Below are 19,598 nucleotides of genomic sequence, written 5' to 3' on the forward strand. Positions count from 1 at the left end.
GTCAGTCCACTCTCTAGATACAAATATGTATCCCAAAGCGAATCCCAATTCCTACCTCTTCCAGCCACACTCTACCACTTCAGTTACCTCTCAGTTAATCCCTGTCAGGGGATTAATTCACTGATTGGGTTAAGGTTCTTAAAACCCGGTCATTTCTCCTCTGAACCTTCTTGCCTTGTTTCACATGTGAGCTTTTGAGGGACACTCCACATCCAAACCATAACAGGGATAGGAACAGTCTTAATTCAAGAGTACCAGAATCAAGAATTTCCCCCAGGCTATCTATTTAAAATGACTTTCTCCCCTATCCTTCTCTCCTCCATTGTTCCAGAGACTCTTTCTAGGAAAGTCTTTATATCTGCTGTAATATTTATTACTTCTGATGAAGACAGGAAAGATCAGAGACTTCTCATTTACAATTCACTCTTGAATTTTATTAATTTTAATGAAATTCAGAAACTTTAACTTAATGTCAGTTGAACTTGATTGATATCTTTTATTCAAAGATTATGTAAAATTGTACTTAATACTTGTTTCCTTTTCTTGGAGGTGTTATATATACCCAGACCCACTCAGTCTATTTCCATATAAATATGATTGTGATACATTGTGTATATGTAAAGTTATTATTAAAAATTAGATGAAAGTATCAGAAGCTTTTTAGTCAGTGAAAGTCCTTTAGAATTTAAAGCCTGGTACCTCAGGACCAAAGGACAGAGTTGGCATGAATATCTTTGTAATCCAATTATATAAATACAAGGCAGGAATAATACTTGGAACTGGTGAATTGGGGTTCTAACAGCAGTGATATGAGAAATTTATGACTGCAACTTAATGTTTCAGGATTACTTTGTCATCTCAGCCATCAGAGACCAGTCAGGGCTGTAGCACAAAAATAAACATTCCAGTTGCCAGTGGAAACTGAAATCACCTTGGAAATGATTAATACTGGTAAGGCTGACAGTGGAGGTTGCAGTCACCGAATTTCTGGTCCAATCAATCATGACCATACAAAGAGCAGCAAACATTTCTACAAAAGGCAAAAGAGCCAAAGTCATCTTTTCCAGAGCTTTCAGATTTAGTATGAAAGTTTGTTCTGTGTGAGCAAATTATTTTCCTAATACAAAGCTACATTTTCAACAATCACTGAACAACTTTTCACTGGTTCAATTGTCAGGAGTCCTGGTTGTCCCTTGCAGGGTGCAGTAGGAAGGTTTGATGATGAAAGTGCATCTTGTAAGTTTACAAGCACTTTTTTCTTTTCTGTTATTTCTCTCTTGTTGCAAGTCTTCATCTTTTGAGAATCTTGTGACTCTAGATTATTATAATCCTTGAAGTTTTAATGTTTGTGGCTTTTGCAAAGATTGCTTTGCTTGAGAGTGCTTTGCCAAATCATCAGATACACACGCCTTTATCAAGAGTGTATTAGCGGATAGGAAGACATTATTGGTGCATGCACAAGAGTGTTTAGTGGAATGCAGAGGCAATGAAAACCTTCCTTATGTTGCGTGGCTACCCAGTTTTAAAAGACAATGATACATTATCAACTAAGAGATTGTTCCACTCACACACTTCCATCAAAAACTTGAGTAGCAGAGGGACAAGTAACAATAGGTATAATTACGCTTTTCGGATCAAGAGGGCTACCTTATAAAATATTTAATGTTGAATAATGTCAAAGATGATTGTTTTGGTGACTGTAATTTACTCTGCAATACTATCTCCTAGACAAAGTAATGTTACCATAGATGTATTAGTAATGACGGATAACTTGGCTGCTATGACAGAAAATCCTGAAAATCGTAGAGTTATGATTTAATAAACAGTATTTCTCAATTCTAATACATCAGTTTGACATCCCATTTATCAATCCTCATCACAGCAAGAGACCATGGATATTATGTCCTAAGGAAGCCCAGTGGGAAGTACGTGATGCCATCATAGAATGTCCTTGCCAAATAGCCTAACTGATCAAATGACCCATATTCAGGACACGTGGGGCACAACTTGTCAACCAACACTGGAGGGATGCAATTACCTAAATCTAGAATGTGGAAAATGATACAGGACAAATGATGACCTGGTTTCTTCAATAAAGAAATGGCAAGGGGAAAAAAAAGGAGAAGGAAACTAAAAGAGACTAAGAGACACATTACTCAACTATAACATGTGGGCTCTATTTGAATCTTGATATGAAGAAACCAACAGGAAAAAAAAAAAGAAAAGAAACAGCTGAGGAATATCAAGGGTATTTGATAACGTTGCAGAAAGAATGTAACTAATGTTAAATTTCTTGGTGGGATAATAGTATTGAGATTAAATTCAAATGATAGGAGACTCCTTCTGGGACAAATGTTGAGATATTTACAGATGAAATGGTATTTCTTGGATTAGTTCCCAAATATCTCACTGTGTAGGAGGAGGGGAGGCAAGGACCTTTGTCTTTAAAAACATCTGTCAGCAACTATGGAGACTTTGCTAATTAGTGTAATGATGCCAGAAATGGGTTTCCATTGTTAAGTTAAATGATCTCTAATAGCAAGCTACATGTGATCATGAGCAACAGTCTTCCACTGGTGAAAACCATAATATTCAAGTCAAGTGGATTTGACAAAATGTTGTGGCACTATCCTTTCACTGGCTTTAAGAGGTTTAATAATCCTGGGATTCCTTTGATTTCCTTCTTTATCTTTCATCCCAAGGGATGACACTTGAAGTTCTATTCCTAAACTATCACATTGGTTATGACATTGGTTCAGAGGATTCTGTTTGCCTCTGCTCATATTCAAAAGTGTATTTCTGAGTATTGTTCAGGGAATTCTGGGGTCCCAAAAGACCTGAAAGTGGTCTGTGAAGTCAAAATTATTTTTCTAATAATACTAAGGTTATGTTTGCTCTCCTTCCCTACATTCTCTCATGAACACGCAGTGGAGATTTCCAGATCCTGTATGATTTGTGAAAATGTCACCCTGTGGCTGCTAGTAAGGTGTGTGTTTGTTTTTAAATATTCTTGTGTTCGGGGCTAAGGATGTAGCTCAGTGATAAAGTGCTTCCTAGCATTTTTGAGGTCCTGGGTTCAATCCCCAGTATCACAGAGGTCAGAGAGGGGAAATGTACTGTGTAAATTTAAAAGTTCTGGGATATAGTTTCTAATACATGACATATCTATAGCTATAAAACAAAAAATGTAATCTCTTTGGAGACTTCATGAATTTTCAGAGTACAAGGTGTTCTGAGGCCAAAAAGTTTGAGAACTACTATTTTGGATTGTTTTCATGCCTATGTTCAGTGACACTGTTATGCAAGGTATAACAGGCATATTAGGATTTGAGAATAAGGATTTTATCCAGCATATGAAACAAGCTGTTTTTTTACCTACTTGTCAATAAATCACCTATATTGTCACAGAACTTGATAGGAGTCTTGCCTTCTTTATAAATATGAAAAGACCAAATGACAACAAATTTAGTTAAATGATTTAATTGACTTTTCTTTGAAATTCATGAATCAGGGAAACATCTCTAAAAATATAGAAAGGTTCTACCATAAGCTGAAGAGAGAAATCTGGTTTTATAGGCAGAAAAGGACTGAAAAAGCAGGAACAGGGAAAAAAGCAGTTTGGTCATTTCAAACTTACTTCCCTTCTAGGGCTAAAAGGGAAGGGACTTGTTCATTGGGCTAAATCTTGCCCATTTGAGGGTTAGGTTATCTCTGTCTCCAAATTTCTCACATATTAGAGAGGACATTCAGCCTTTGATTTTTGAGGATTGGCTTATATCACTTAACACGATAGTCTCCAGACTCATCCATTTACTGGTGAATTTATAATCATTCTTCTTTAAGACTGAGTAATAGTCCATTTTATATATATACCACAATTTGGGTATCCATCCATCTGTTGATGGACACCTAGGTTGATTCCATAGCTTAGCTATTGTGAATTGGGCTGCTATAAACAATGAGGTGGCTGTGTCATTGTAGTATGCAGACTTTAATCCCTTTGGGTATATACTGAGGAGTGGGATTACTGGGTCAAATGGTAATCCATTCCTAGTTTTTTTTTTTTTTGGTGGCGTGGGCGGGCAGAATCTCCGTAGTGCTTTCCAGAGTGGTTGCAATAATTTTCAGTCCACTAATAATGTATGAGCATAACCTTTTGTAACATCCTTGCCAATATTCATTGTTACTTGTATTTTTGATAATCACCATTCTGGTTGGAGTGAGGTGAAACATCAGTGTAGTTCTAATTTGCATTTATTTAATTGATAGAGATGTTGAAAACTTTTTTTGTATATTTGTTGACTGTTATAGTTCTTCTTTTGAGAAGTGTCTATTTAGTATTTAGTTCCTTTGCCCTTTATTGACTGAGGTTTTTTTTTTTTTTTAAGGTGTGAATCTTTTTGAGTTCTTTGTATGTCCTGTAAATTAATGCAAGGTAAGAGACTAGTTATACCCCTATGTAACTAGTATTATTAGTAAGTATTATAAACAACCAAAAAGAACTTGATGGTTATTTGTGACCAAATTGGCTTAGATGAGTTTGTGCCCGTAATGAAGCCACAAAGCTTATGCTCAGGAGTCTTGGAATAGAGAGTTAGAAAACTGGAGGAGGCTAAGGATTAGACTTAGACTCTAATGGAGTCTAAGTTTAGGCAGAGAAGGGAGGTTGGGAGAAGGTCTGGAATGTAGAGAATGGAGAAGATCTGATGATGTGGGATTTGGGCTCCTCCATCCCCAGAAGTTCCTGAAAATAGTACTCTGGCTGCCATCCAGTCCGGCCCTGGCTTTCCCTTCTTGGGAAAGGGGTCTTCACAAGGGCAGTGGAGCCTGAAGCAGCAGAATTCTCCAAATCTCTTCCTGCAAAGTCTGCCATGATTGAATACAGAACAAAAACATTGATTCCACAGTTAGAGACAAAAGGCCTGAAATCAAAGTGTGATCCATTAATCAGCTGACAGGCATGAAGGATCATCTTTCATCATTTTCTCTTGGGACCTGAGGAGGTGGTGAAGGTTGCTCTCAAAGAACCATGAGAGAGGCGTGGAGAGGAGAATAGTGAAGGCTACAGAGCAATTGAGCATGTATTAGAATTATCCTTGTGGATTTCCTGAGTGAAATCCACCTCCTTGCCTGGGCACTTGTTCAAGTGTAGCTAAAAATATATGATACTCTGCTTCTTTGAGTTTCATGGAACATGTCCTTCCTTCCTCCCTCCCTCCATTCATTCCTTTCTTCCTTCCTTCCTCTCTCCTCCTCCTCCTTCTCCTCTCCCTGCCTCATCTTCTTTTATAATTTAGTTCTCAGATCTTCCCCTAAAAAGGTAAGAAACTTGGAACATACTCAAATCCATTTATTTGCAGGTGACATGACTTAATAATCTAAAGACTCTTTTTAAGGCTCTGTATCTCCTGGCCTGCTCCAACCTCTCCATTCTGAGCTCATTGTTTTCACCCCCTCATCCCTTGGGCTGTCAGCAGAGAGTTCTCTGCACCCCTGTGGCTGGAGCAGGAGGAGGATCCCCTCCAGAGTAGATGATTAGTGTTCAGAGTGGGGAGTGAGCTGAAGGTCTTGGCACAATGGCCATATCATGTAGTAGAGGAGGATTTGGTTATTGAGCATTGTAAGATCCTGGAAGAAGAGGACAGTGTCTTATTTTTTTTTTTTTTTTTTTTTTGTAGCCCTGTAGACACAGCCTGCTGCCCAGTGGGCTCTCAAAAAGTGATTGTGACACTAGCTGAGAGTAGGATGGGGGAGGAGGGGCATTTCCCTTCATAAGTTATATAGTTATATTTTAATGTGTTTTTTTCTAGAGTGCCTACATATAAGTATTTCTATAACCAGCAAAATCATTGCAAATAACTTTAAATGCACTTATTGTAATAATTTAAACAAAGTCTTGAAAGCAAAAATGAATAATCTGCTTGGGGTGTCAAATCAAAAGGAAAAAACTAGACAGAGCTGGGAAGGTGAATAGGGAACAGTTAACAGGAAACTTGGATGTGAAGTATGAACTTGTGTTCAATTAATGATGAAGTAAAGGCCTGGGGCTGAGCAATTGGAATGCTGGTGTTGTCATCACAGAGAAGAGGGACACCATATTTAGAGGGAAGGTCCCAAGTTTTTGATACGTTAAATTTCATTTGTCAATTAAACATCCAAGTGGAAGAGACAGGAGTCTGAAATAAAGGAAAAAAAATCTGTGAATCATGGGCTTGAGATAGATGGTTTCTAAGACCATGACATCACAAGAAGAAAGGGTAAATTCAGAAGAGAGGTGAGCCAAAAACAAGGCCCTGGAGCACTCCAGTGTTAAATGGTGGTGAAGAAAGGAAAAGCCAGCCATGCAGATTAGAAGAAATTAGAGAAGTAGAGAAAAACAAAACAAAACAAAAAAACAAGAAACCCCAAACAAACCAGGAGAGTATGGTATCCCAAAAACCAAGATTGAGGGAAAGAAAATCAAAGACACTGGGTAAACTAAAAGGGTGACCAAGAATCAAACACATCTGTTTTCCTTGCTACTACTTTCACCCAGGTCTCAACTACACTTTATTTTTCTCCTTGATTCTAATATTTCCTAAATCACTCTGCAGATGATGGCCGAGTTTACATTCCTAGTAAATCTTTCTCCATTTATTTATCCTAAGTGGAGGAGGGCTTACACCACCATAGAACTGAGTTCCTTGGCCTGACTTTTAAAGTTACTCTTAATCTGTTCTCCAAAGTTCTTTTCTAGGCTTACATTCTATTTCTCTTCAATTCAAACTCAGTACTTTCAGCAGGCCATGTGCCAATCCTGAAACTGGCTTTACTTTTCCCTTGGGGTAGGTCTTTGCCTTGGCTGCTATTTCCCTGTATAAGATAGTCCTTGAAATATTTCCTTCATAGAAACCCTTCAAAGTCTACCTCAAGTTGTTTCATCCAGCAAACATAATTCCTTTTAATATTCCTTCTGGATGTCAAGGACAATGCCTGTTTCATAGTTGGCTCCCAATACCATAAGCAGAAGCTGCATTGAGTGTGTATAAGGTACTTAAGGGGCTTTTAAAAAATTAATTTCTTGAATTGTTTACTAAAATTAATAACATTAGGATTTTTTCTATTCTCTTTAGGAGAGTGAATGTTTGCAGTTAGAATTTTTATTTTTCACAATCGAAGAATGGTATCTGCTATTAGCTCAAATGTGTAAAATTTCATTAGGAGCAGATTTCTATTTCAGGTTCACATCTAGGAAACGAAGGTAATTTGCATGCACAGGTAATAAAGGAATTCCTGGGAGACTAGAGAATGAGGAAAGAATGCTGTGAATCACAGCACCCTGGTAAATGAAATGTAACCTGCAACTTTCCAGAAACTAACTGAAGATTATCATTTTGAATTATAAAGTTATAAAATTGAAATATTATGTATACCTGGGTAATTGTTTCATCAATAAAATGGAGATTTCTTCTTTATTTCAAATATGGCTTGGGGGCCTTAAGGCTAAAAGGCAAATATATTGAACAACAACAACAAAAAAATAATAATACAGTTAATGTTACAAAAGGCCCTGGGCCATTTTCTCACATATTGAATTCTTTTGAATTTCAGAAATAGCTTTTATATTTTGTTTTAAAAAAGATATTCACAGCCTCTGAAATTACTTTCCTCATTCATTCTAGAATCAATTGAACAAAAAGTGCTCCTGTGTTAATTCCAAAGCCTTGCAATTGGGTAAGAGCCCCATCCATTGCTTATATCCTAGTAAAAATTAAAATTTTATAACCTATCCCCCTTCTTTTTGGCCTGAGACTCTGGAAAACTGATCCGTAAGTATATGATAATGAAATTTAGCCTATAATTTTCACTATGAACCAGAAAGCCAAGTAATTCTACAATGTTGTTTGGGAACCCAATATGTAGCAGCACTGTGTAAGACCCTGATAAGTTAATTCCAGAATTTCCTGAACTTCTCAGTATACAAAAAAATTCAGTGACATTCCTAGGTTGACAGCAACCTCCATCTGACAAATCAGCTCTTGGTGGACTACAGCAACAGGAATGAGAGAACAGAAGTGCACGTAAGGATACACTTAGATACATTCCTCATCACACCTTCTCACATGTTCTCCCTCGCCTTCCATTTAGGCCCATGGACAGAGTAGGTCAGTGCTACCGTTTTGTTGCAGAATGGTCAAGACTCAATTTTACCTCACCTTTAATCTACCAGTCATAGAACATGGCCATAAAATTGGGTTAACAAAAATAAATAAGAGGAGAGCCTGCATGAATCATAGGTTAAAAACTAAATGTTTAAATATTTGAGAGAAGACTGTAGTTTTCCCTTTTGGAGGGAATTTTGTAAGCATACAATAATTTTGTATCAGAACTTCTTAGTACATATTGCCAGAAGAAGTCCAGAGTTAGAAAAGAATGGCTTCTATTAAATTTGCTCTGTAAGTTACTGAACATCTTGCAAGCCAATATCAAACACAGGCAGTATCCACATGCTAAAGAGAGTACATTTTATTCACATTACTTCCTAAGAATCTCTGTCCTATTTTAAAATGACAATGAACAGGCTATACAATAAGGTATAATTAATTATATTCTATATTGAATATGATCGTGGTTCTAACTGTTGTCCAGGTTTTTTGCTCATTTATATTTTATTTGACCCTCTTAAGGCCCTGAAAACAGTAATATTCTACAATAACAAACTTATACAATGCAGGACCATTTGGAAGATATTTCCTTCACTTTTCAACTTATTTAGAGTTAATTTGGCTTCTCAGGTTATTAAATTGTGAGTGATAACACAAGGTAACACATTGGAATTTGGAAATGCTTTAGGGAAAAAGACTCCTAATGAACATAAGAAATATCTGAGTTCAGGGGGAAAAAAAAGTGTTTCTTTTTTTATTTTTTTAAATAACAATCTCTGAACAGCTTTGAGCTATTGACAACTCATTAATTGACAACTTCAAATTAATGATTAATTCACGCACCCTTAGGGTGACTTAAATGAGCTGGCTCATAAACATGGTTAGTGCCTAAAAGGTATTTTTAAATCAACTAAGAATATTTTCTCATGCCCCAGTGATGAAAAATCATGAGCTTGGTTTCATTCCAAAATAAAGTATAAATGGAGTATCTTTTGCGGTGCATAGGTTTTCAATAAGCAGGAAAAACATATGGCGTTCTCTCCTATCTCCCAAATCCCACACCACCCTTGTCTTCCTGCCTTCCTTTTCATAAGTGTGGCTTATTGAATATGGATACAAATGTGTCATTTTCATCTGCAATTCTTATATGAGGGGTTAAGAGAGCTTAATGGCAGAGTTTCATAGCAATATTAGATTGTTAATATATTAAAACACAGGAAATCAAGGTATTAAATAAATACTAAAATTTCCCATTTCAAGCTAGATCCGTTTTCTGAATCAGTCCCTAGTCTCTTTAAACCCTCAATATTTCTAAAATGTGGTGAAAATTTCAGCACTGTATTTTCTGCCTGTAATTATGGATATATCTCTTTTTATCTATCCCAAGAAACCCAAAAATCTAATCACCAGATGTTGAACATGATATGTTTTTGAAACCTAGTTTGATCCTGCTGCAAATATGTGGAATCAAGTATGTGGGTCCTGATTCTGCCAATAACTTATATGTCTCACTGGGGATCAGCTCAAACATTCTAGTTCTTCTGAATTCCACGTGCTGTGTTTCTATTAGCAAATTATTCTGTCTTTTGCACTATAAATACTGTGGTCTTATCTACATAATCAACAACTGCACTATGAACAAAATTTCTTATGTTTAATTTATAGAGTATTCTTTGGGGACACAATAGATACCATTTGGTGATAAGAAAAACTAGAAAATCATTTTAAGTCTTAAACTATTAAATCATGAATTAATAAGGGAGGAGACAAAAATAAGAGTAACTTTGAGTCATTTCTGTAATGAAAAGCAACTAATGAACCAATGAGTAGTAAAAGGAGGCAATAAGAAGAAAAGACATAAAGCCAAAGATACACCTTCTGCCCAGTTTGTTGAAAACCACCTTGAGAGTATGAAATGACAAAATCCTATGTATAATGTATAGGGCTTTTCCATATTCTCTTTGTTGCTTATTTTCTCTCCTCGTAAGCTGATGGTAAAAGTTGAAATGTAAATGTAAATTGGTTTACCTAAAATGTGTTTCCAGAACAGGAATTGACCTGCTGACATTTAAAGGTTGACTGACTAATTCTGTCACCTTTCTGGGCCCTGTTCTTGACAGGTCTGATTTTTAATTTACAATCTTTATGGACTGAATTGTGACCCCTGTCCTCAATTCCTACATTGAACCACAAATCCCAGGACCTCGGAATGTGACTGTAGTTGGAGATAGAGATGTTAATGAAGTTATTAAGTTAAAATAAAGCTGTTATGGTGGCCCCAATGCAATCTAACTGGTGTCATTGTAGGAAGAGGAAATTTGAATACACAAGAGACACCAGGGATGGGCAAGAACACATGAAGACACCGTGAGAAGGTGGTCACCTGCTAGCCAAGAAGAGTTGTCTGGAGAAATCAAAAGACACTGATACACTGATCTTGGACTTCCAAACTCAGGACTTGGAGAAAGAAATCCTGTTAAGCCTACAACCCAGTTGTGATATTTTGTTATAATAGCCCCAGTAAACTAATACAATATCTTGACAAAACACCAGCTATTAAAAAAGGACTCTTCAATGAAATGGGCTTTTTTCTCTTGTGTCATCATGCTGAGAGAAGCAGCATATACAGAGAAATCAATATGTTCCTTCCATATGAATTCAGATAATAAAGACTTGAACCATCAAAGGGGAGATTAAAGATGAAGTTCTTTAATAGTCCAACATCAAGGTTATACATTTTAAAATCTTGATAAAATGTCTAAAATAGGATACACATAGAAAGGGGCAGGACAACAGGGCAGTTTATTGAAATAAGAGACAGGATAACCCAGGTACTATTTTCACAGTGCCTGAAGAAATAGTGATTAAGATTTTCGAACAAGGGCTAGGGTTGTGGCTCAGTGGTAAAGCACTTGCCTGGCATGTGTGAGGTACCACATATAAATAAATGAATAATAAAAAAAGGCCCATCAACAACTAGAAAATACCTATTAAAAAGAACCTGTGAATGACCTGAATATCATAGTAGATGGATATGTATCACTGGGCAGGCTAATCCTCTAATATCTAACATGTTACAGGAAAAGTATTAGTAAACTAATAAACCTTTTCTTTTTAAAAATATATTTTATTTCTTCTAGTCATCCACTTTGTGTTTCTGTGATGGATTTAAAAGAGGGAAGTTTGAACTGATAAAATAAGCAACTAAAAATTTATCTTTATCTAATAAATTGTCAAATGCTGATTTAATACATATTTTGACATAAATGTGTGCTAAACTGTTTCTTTTTACTTTACATATTATGTAAGATAATTTACACTGTTTCTTCTAAAATAGAATTTACATCATTTTTTTCTTTATATAGATGGAAACACATACTTAAGCCTGAAAGCTTTTACAAGTGATGGTTGTTCATAAACCAACTCTGGGGTTTTATGTTTTATGTAGTCTTAAAAATCAACATTTTTTTTGCTTCCAAAAGCTGTATTTCTTCTTAAAAATTATTATACTGACATCATCAGTGCTAAAAAAGAGATTATCAGTGTAAAAGTAAAGTTGATCAAGATCGTCTACTTGGGGCCACCTATCATCACCCACTATGATCCAGTTTATAAGTTACTGACCAATGGTTCAGTGCTTTGAAGAAGATCCTCTGGTTGGGAGAGATACATTCATTTCCTGTGACTTTTGGAACACAAATTTAATGGATTAAAATAACAGATTTATTCCTTTGTAGTTCTAGAAGCCCAAAAGCCCAAACCTGTTTCACTAGGTTAAAGTTAAAATACTAGCAGAACTAACCAGCTAACCAGATCTCTCAAGGGAGATCTGTTTCCTTCCTGTTTCCTGTTTATAGAGCTTGCCTTTCTTGGCTCATGGTCCCTCCCTCCATCTTCAAAGCCAGAAACTTAGCATCTTCCATTTCTGCTCTGGCCACATCACCTGCCTCTTTGTAGTGAAATTGCCCTTGTCCTCTCTTGTTAGAGTCTGTAAACAGGTCAGGATGGCGCCTGGCATTTTGCCAGGGGGAGTGGTTTGTGAAGTAAGGCCAAAGAGCCATTAAGTGTGGAGATTCCTTATTGGTTGACTGCTGTATCTATTTTATGTTAATTAGATAAACTGTGTGGAATATATATACCCCTCGGGTCCTACAATAAACGGCTCCTACTCCTGCTGTATCAATGTACACAAGTTGTTCGTCACCCCCCCGGTTATTTTGCTGCAGCCGGACTCCAGCACTCTCTCTTATGAGGACTCTTGTGATTACACAGGGCACACATGAATAATCCAAAATAATCTGTCCATCTTGAGATCCTTGGCATCGCTACAGCTGCAAGTCCACTTTGACATACAAGTACCGTTCACAGGATTCAGGGACTGGGATGTGGCCATATTTTAGGAGGCTGATATCCACCCTACAGCAGGCTGGGGGTGGGATGGGGATGGGTGAAGGCTGGAAAAGCTCTTATGTGATGCTCTCAGATAGTAATAACATTTATATATTAATGCTCACCATGTGCCTGGCAGGCACCATCCTGAACCCTTTACACAGATCAGCTCATTTAATCTTTAGAATCCTGGAATCAAAACCAGTGCTTATTGGTACACATTGATGGGTCTGTGTAAGTAGTTCTCAGCATGACCAACAGGTCATTGCCCACACCCCAAGCCACTTGACCAGAAAGCGGCAGAACCAGAATTTATGTCTGGACTCTGGCTCTAATGTCTGCAACATTAAGTATTTTTGCTCTCCTACAGTTCTTGACCCTCATCATTTAAGAAACAACAGATACAAAGAAATGTTGACAGGTGATGATTTCATCTGAAGGCACCGAGAACCCTGGACCTTACAAGTTTGAAAGGGTTTGATAGTTTGTTATTACTCATCTCACTCCATAGTTGAAGAAACCAAGTTCTTTTTTTTTTTTTTCGGATTTGAACTCAGGGGCACTAAACCACTGATCCACATCCCCGGCCGTATTTTGTGTTTTATTTAGAGACAAAATCTCACTAAGTTGTTTAGGGCCATACTAAGTTGCTGAGGCTGGCTTTGAACTTGCAATCCTGCCTCAGCCTCCCAAGCCACTGGGATTATAGGCATGTGCCACTGCACCAGGCCTCAAGGTCTGTTTTGAAATTAAGAAATAAATTGAGAGATTTGCTAAAGGTTACACAACTGGGACAGCAAAGCCATTTGGGGACATGTTCCTCTAAAATTCATATCTTAAAGCCCCAACCCTCTGTACTTCAGAAGACAATTGTGTTTGGAGACAATCCCTTTAAAAAGGTAACTGAGGTTAAATGAGTCCTATAGGTTGGGGCACCTGTAATCTGTTAAGGCTGGTGTCCTATAAAATTTTAAAAAAAGACAAGAGGGGTGTGCATGCACAGAGAAAAGGCCACATGAGGACAGTGACAAGGCAGCTATCTGCAAGGCAAGGAGAGAGGTCCCAGGAGAAACAAATCTTAATGACACCTGGATCTTGGACTTCTGGCCTCCAGAAGTGTGAAAAAATAAATTTCTATTGTTTAATCCATTCAATCTGTGAAATTTTATTATTGTAGCTCTGGAAAACTAATACACCCCAGGTCAGCTATGGGCCTGAGAAACTGTTTAGGCTGAAGGCAGCTAGTCCATGATCCAAATTGCTGGAACTTTTCACAGCAAAAAGTAAAATTTCTAAGTAATTTTCAGTATTCATAAAAGCCCCAAGGAAATGTACAAAATTGGAGCTAATAAAAATTCCAGGTTTCAATGCTTTTGGATGGAATAATACCAAATCAAAATGGTATCATGAATTATCTCAAACTGGCCTGAAATTTAATTAGGAACATATGGTTTTAGTTAATTTAAAATTTAGAAATTATATATCACTTAAGAAAGGTGACTCATGTGATAAACAAAAAACTCAGGTTTTTTGATGAGGAGAAGGCTGAGCAAGAACCACTGCTTGAAGCCCTCAATTCCTTTTTTGGATCCTCCAAGAACCATGCTGCTTAATCCTCTTTACATTTCTAGAACTCTTTTGGGGACAAACTGAGCAAATTATGTGGCTTTAGTCATCTGTCACAACAGGGGTGTTGAAAGCCGTTGTTTTCAAATCTGGGAGCATCACTAATATTTGCTGGATGCAGTTTGATTATTTTCTTGAGAGTCAATGAAATGATCTCAAAATAACAATAAATGGGAAAAAAACCCTCATAAAACAGGTGGCTGGACTTTGCTCTTTAACCTAACAGAAGCAAAATTAAAGCCCCAGGGCACCCAGTGCCTGTACTAGGGCATCCAGTGCCCTCAACAGAATGCATCTGAAAGTTAGGGAAACAGTACCTTAAGCAGAAATGTACATTTTATTTAAAAACAATAGCAAAGGTATGAAGAACACCGACTTCTATGAAGAACAGAAGTTTATTAAATGCTTTATAGTAAAATATTGAGCCCACTCTACCACAATACACAGGCTTGATGTTCTAATAATTAGCACAGTGCCTCAACTGAGGAAAGCTCATGATGCAAACATAGGTGGAACTATGGGGAGCTACACACACAAATGTACCATCCTTCTGCTCTTTCACACCTGCAACACTGATGCTCTGAAATGGTTAGGCCTTGAGGAAAACTTGTAAAATTTCCTGAGTATTCCATTAAACAATTCTTAAAATTGTTACTTTAATGGAAAACATGAAATTTTTTCTGATGGAGGCATCCATTTTAGCGTTTAGCGTCTTCAATAACAGAACTACAACCCTAAGAATTTATTACACCATGAGAATGTCTTTGGAGTTAGCATAAGGCTTTCCAGCACAAGGAAAATTTCAAGGCAATTTATCAAGGACTAAATTTTCTTGAGCTACCAACCTGGTGGTACATGAATGAAGATAAAAAGAAATATCAAGTTTAGTTGACTATTTTCCAAATAATATGATCTAAAAAATATTGGGGGAAAATAAGGACGTGGGGGTGGGTGTATATTGGATGGTAACAGATGGCTAGAAAAAGGGACTAAGGCTACCTAGCATTAACTAGTATAAAAGGTATCCTCACTTATTAGCCAATATTTTCTTCCAGTATATAATTACTTCAAGATAGCATTTCTACAAACTACATTGGTTCATTCATTTTTCAAGTCAGTTTTCAAAGAAATTTTGATTCTGAATATCTAAAGTTACAGCTGATAGCTTTTTGACATTTATCTCTCAAGTATATATAGCATTCTCAGCCATGACTCTTAAATACATCAATTCTTGATAATATATCACTAAAACAGAACTTATGTTTAAAACAATACTACCTACCTAGAGCTCAAAATAAGATTCATAGCCAACTTAACCAATTTGTAATATTGAGCTCACAAATTTGGCCAATTTGTATTATTTAGCTCACACAGAAACTAGATCCTTTGTCTTTGAAATGATTTAACCAATTCTATATAAAAGCAATTACTCAGAAAATCACATCCTAAGATTTGCACTCATACTCATTTGTAAATATATATTGTGGAGCCTGATTTGGTACTTTTGGTCCACACTTTGGTACCCTATGTTTTCCCTACTAGACGCTTTATTCTATGACTATGACAATCAATGAATGAACTTAAAAGTAAAGCAAAGTTTTAATTTTGATGCAAGTATTTCGTATTCACACCAATAAATGCTATCATGCTTTTGAAAGAATGGAGAAATCAAAATCACATGTGCTAATCTAGAGTACTACAGTCTTAAGTAACCCAAACACACAACCATCTCCATTACAGAATTAAGCAGCCAGTAATACACTACAAAACATTTGATTAAAAAAGCTTACAACCAATGCTTTAAGAGGGAAACACTGGTGAAAATAGTTTTAAAATATATACCCTTGGAAAATGATATTTTTAAACTTTAAAACCTTGTTTCAGAAGTTCCTCGTTTTAGGTTGTTACTCAAAAACTCATCATGTTCAAAACTCAAGTTATTGTGAGATCTCGAAATCATAAGAAGCTTCTCCTTATTGGTAAAGTCTTTTTTGATTGCAGCTTGGGGCACCAGCAACCTATCCATGGGGTCCTCTTTGTTCTCTAGTTTCATATATCCCTTGCTGTTGCTTCGATCCAACCGAGGCCAACTTGGATGTTTCCTTTGCTCTGCCTGAACAGTCAGAGTGGAGGGACCCCGGTCCAAGTCTAAGGATTTTGAGTGTGATGAGAGTAAATGTAAAGATGTGTTGGAGCCAAACTGTCTTCTAGCAGCCCCAGGAGACAAGAGCTGTCCAGCCCCAGGCCCAAGGGCCACAGAGGACTTGTACTGAGTGGACAAGGACTCCCCGATGGAATTATTCCTTGGAAGCAGTGTGCTGGCTGGCTGGAAGGATTCACCGGTGTTGGGCAAAGGGACCACAAGGGAATCCATTGACAAATTCCTTGACCTACTTTTGAGGTTATCAGCATCCTCAGTGATGTTGTCTATACTGGGCTCATCAATCACACAGTTATTAAGCTTGATCACAGGCAGTGTAAAAGCACTGATGGATGATGACACAATTGACTTGGTTTCACATTTCTTGGAACTGCTGCTCTTATCCTCCATTGTCTTGGATGGAGGTGGATAGAGGCCAAAGACAGAGACAGAGCTGTCTGAGAGCAAAGGGGGCATGAGATGTCCCAAACTCTTATTTTCACTTAGCATCAGTTCGTCCTCCTCCACGGAGCTGTCCATTCGAAAACTGCTGCGCAAACCTGAGAAAGAGGCAACTGCATTTGTCGCCAGTCTTGAGGGACAGGAGCTCCCGTTCTGTTTCACTTCTGATTCTCCCATTAAGCCCGAGTAAATGCCATTCATATGCTTTTGCTCCTTGATTCTCAGCGTGTGGATGTCAATGACTGTAGAGTAGATGTCCCTCATGTGTATGATTTTGGTTTCTTTGTCACGGTTTTCATGAAGAATGGCATTAGCACAGATGAAAATGAAAATGCCAATCCCCATGGTGAAGGGGCCAAGCATTTTCATTTTATCCGAATGCAGATGCTGCTCAAAGAAACGAACTACCACTCCGCCTTGGTTCCGAATCACCTGAGTCTCGTTGGTTGACAATGTTGTCTCAGCATCGATGAAATGTTCTTTTTGGGGCCAATATCCAAGAACGGCCATAGCAATTCCTATGATGGAGATAAGCACTCCTAAAATGAGGAAAAATCCAGATGGGGAATAAAGCCGGATCTTGCCACGAACAACCACGACATCGGCCCGCGGCCGCCGCCTGACTGGTTTCTGCTCCTGGGCAGCCGGCGATGGGCTGAGGTTGACATGCTGCTGTGATCTGGCAGAGTCTTGCCTTTTCAAGGCGGCCAGGCCTGTTATGACTCCGCCAGTGGCTATCATAGCTCAGCTTTTTACTCTGAAAAGAAAGCAAACACATGATGATCTAAATATGTCCCTGGCTTAGAATGCATTCTTGCAATTCACTGTTCCAAGATCACTGTCATCAATGAACTCTCAACAACCACATTTAATGTCCCCGTCAATTTCCATCTTGCTTACCCCTCTGTTTCCATGGATATTACTGGTCTCTCTTTTCTTCCCCAGTTTTTTATGATGCCGGGTCCTCCTGGTTCTACCCTGACCTTGCTGACTGCTTCAGTTTTGGCTCTTCTTCTCTTATCTAAAAGTAGACCACCTTCCCCTAGAGTCCTGTGCTTGGCCACTTTCTCTTCTCTACTGTCCCTCAGCATTCATATCCACTCCTACTACTCCCACCATTTCCTTTATGCCGATGAGTCCCAAGTCTACGTTTTGGTCACATTCTGAGTTTTGATTTCACATTTTCAACTGCCCACTGGGGAACACACCCACATCCACACACTGTTAGCAAAGCTGAGCTCATCTTCCACCAGATGCCAGCTGTCTTGCTTGACCTCACTGTTTTAATGGCTCAGTTTTCAAGCCTGGCTCTTTACAGTTTTCCTTAACTCCCCACTTTCTTCTTCCTTCCCTTTTCCCATTAGCTCTAACTCCTAGAAACGTTCCCTACACAATGTCTCTTAATTCCACCCTCTGTTCCAACCCTCCTCTTCCCAGCTTAATGAAGCTCTAATTCATTCCTATTAGACCATTACAATGACCTCTTAACTAGCCTTCCAGTCTCCAGTTTCTTTTCCAATGATCAAATTTATATACAGAAGGCAGATTACATATTGTATGACACACTTTTGAAATTGCTTAAGAAGTGAAGCAATGGAGAAAATATTCCCCTCTACTTACCAAAATTTAATCTGGGATTCCAGGTTGAGCTAATCTGAGTTTCCTTTTAGAATGTGCATACAACCAAAACTCATCCAATGTTCCCCATTTCTCATTCATTCTCCATTCCTGAGACTTTTTCAAGACTGTTTCTGTCATTCTGTCCAGATCCCTCCTGCCACCCATCTTCACATATTGACATCTGGCTAGTCATCAAAGCTCATGTTTTACTTCCTTTATAAAGCATTCTCTGATTCCTACCCATATCCATGCATGCTCTCATTCCTCATAGCATTTGAGCAAGTTTTCTGTGGCACTTGCCATGTTAATGTCTTATTTCTTTCACTTCTTGTGGTTGAACACCAAATTTAATCCATACTTTTAAGATCAGAAACATTCATTGTAGTACCTTGTATGTACAGAACCAGCGCTTGAGCAACATTTGTTAAAATGCTGAATAAGGGAATAATTCTTTTCTGGGATTTGCTGGATGACCTTCATATTACTCTACTTAACTGATAAAAAATATAAACAAACAAAATTAATATCCCCCCCCAAAAGCAACATTTTAGAACTTGGTAAAATACCTGTCTTGTTTTTATAATAAATAGTTCTCAAGCTGCCAAATTTGTCTCTTAGGGAAACAAAGGATATTTTAAGATCTATGAGGTCTTGGGCAAATTTCCAAGAGGGCATCAAATATCAACTTCCAGATTGAGTTCTCTCTCCTTTTGAATTTCTATTAATGATTTCTGAATTGTGTTTAAATAGCAAGGCTGTGGACAGTATGTACAGTTTTAGCAAGCTGTTGAGTAAATCAAGCCTTCAGTGGAATTATAACTAGGATTAAAATAGTTTAATGTTGGAAGAACAAACTAAATTGTAGCCCCTAGCTCTAGTCGATGAAATTTATCAAAGTATAACACCACATCTTAAAAATATCTCCCAAACCTTGGCTAAAACAAAGCTTAGCGTCGACCTATATTTTCTTGAACTAAAAATCAACTGTTTGAAGAAAATGCTTAGATTAGCTAGCAGCCACCTTATTTCCATATGGCAGGCTAAGGACTCAGTCTGAAATCCTTCTGAATTGATGGATTTCAGAAGGAAATGGAAACAAGGACAAAAGCCTTTCATTTGGTTTAAAAAGAACCACAATGAATTGCATTCCTTGCAAATTTCTAGTTCTCTACCACTTGTAAAAACATGGTCTTCTAAAGATGCCACTTTCCATTCCT

The 19,598-nt window shown here is 37.6% G+C and overlaps 1 protein-coding gene across 2 annotated transcripts in view; it reads right to left on the reverse strand.

The window, feature by feature from the left end:
* Nucleotides 1-16,026: 16,026 nt before the first annotated feature.
* Tmem200a (transmembrane protein 200A) overlaps nucleotides 16,027-19,598 on the reverse strand; it is a 69,841-nt gene continuing 66,269 nt past the window's right edge. For both annotated transcript variants that reach the window (XM_026381500.2, XM_026381504.2), the window contains exon 2: nucleotides 16,027-17,518. In XM_026381500.2, the coding sequence (XP_026237285.2) occupies nucleotides 16,027-17,502 (1,476 nt within the window). In that variant the 5' untranslated portion in view covers nucleotides 17,503-17,518. The remainder of the gene's footprint in view (nucleotides 17,519-19,598) is intronic.

The sequence above is a fragment of the Urocitellus parryii genome, chromosome 8 (assembly GCF_045843805.1).
Source record: "Urocitellus parryii isolate mUroPar1 chromosome 8, mUroPar1.hap1, whole genome shotgun sequence".
NCBI classification, from domain to species: domain Eukaryota; kingdom Metazoa; phylum Chordata; class Mammalia; order Rodentia; family Sciuridae; genus Urocitellus; species Urocitellus parryii.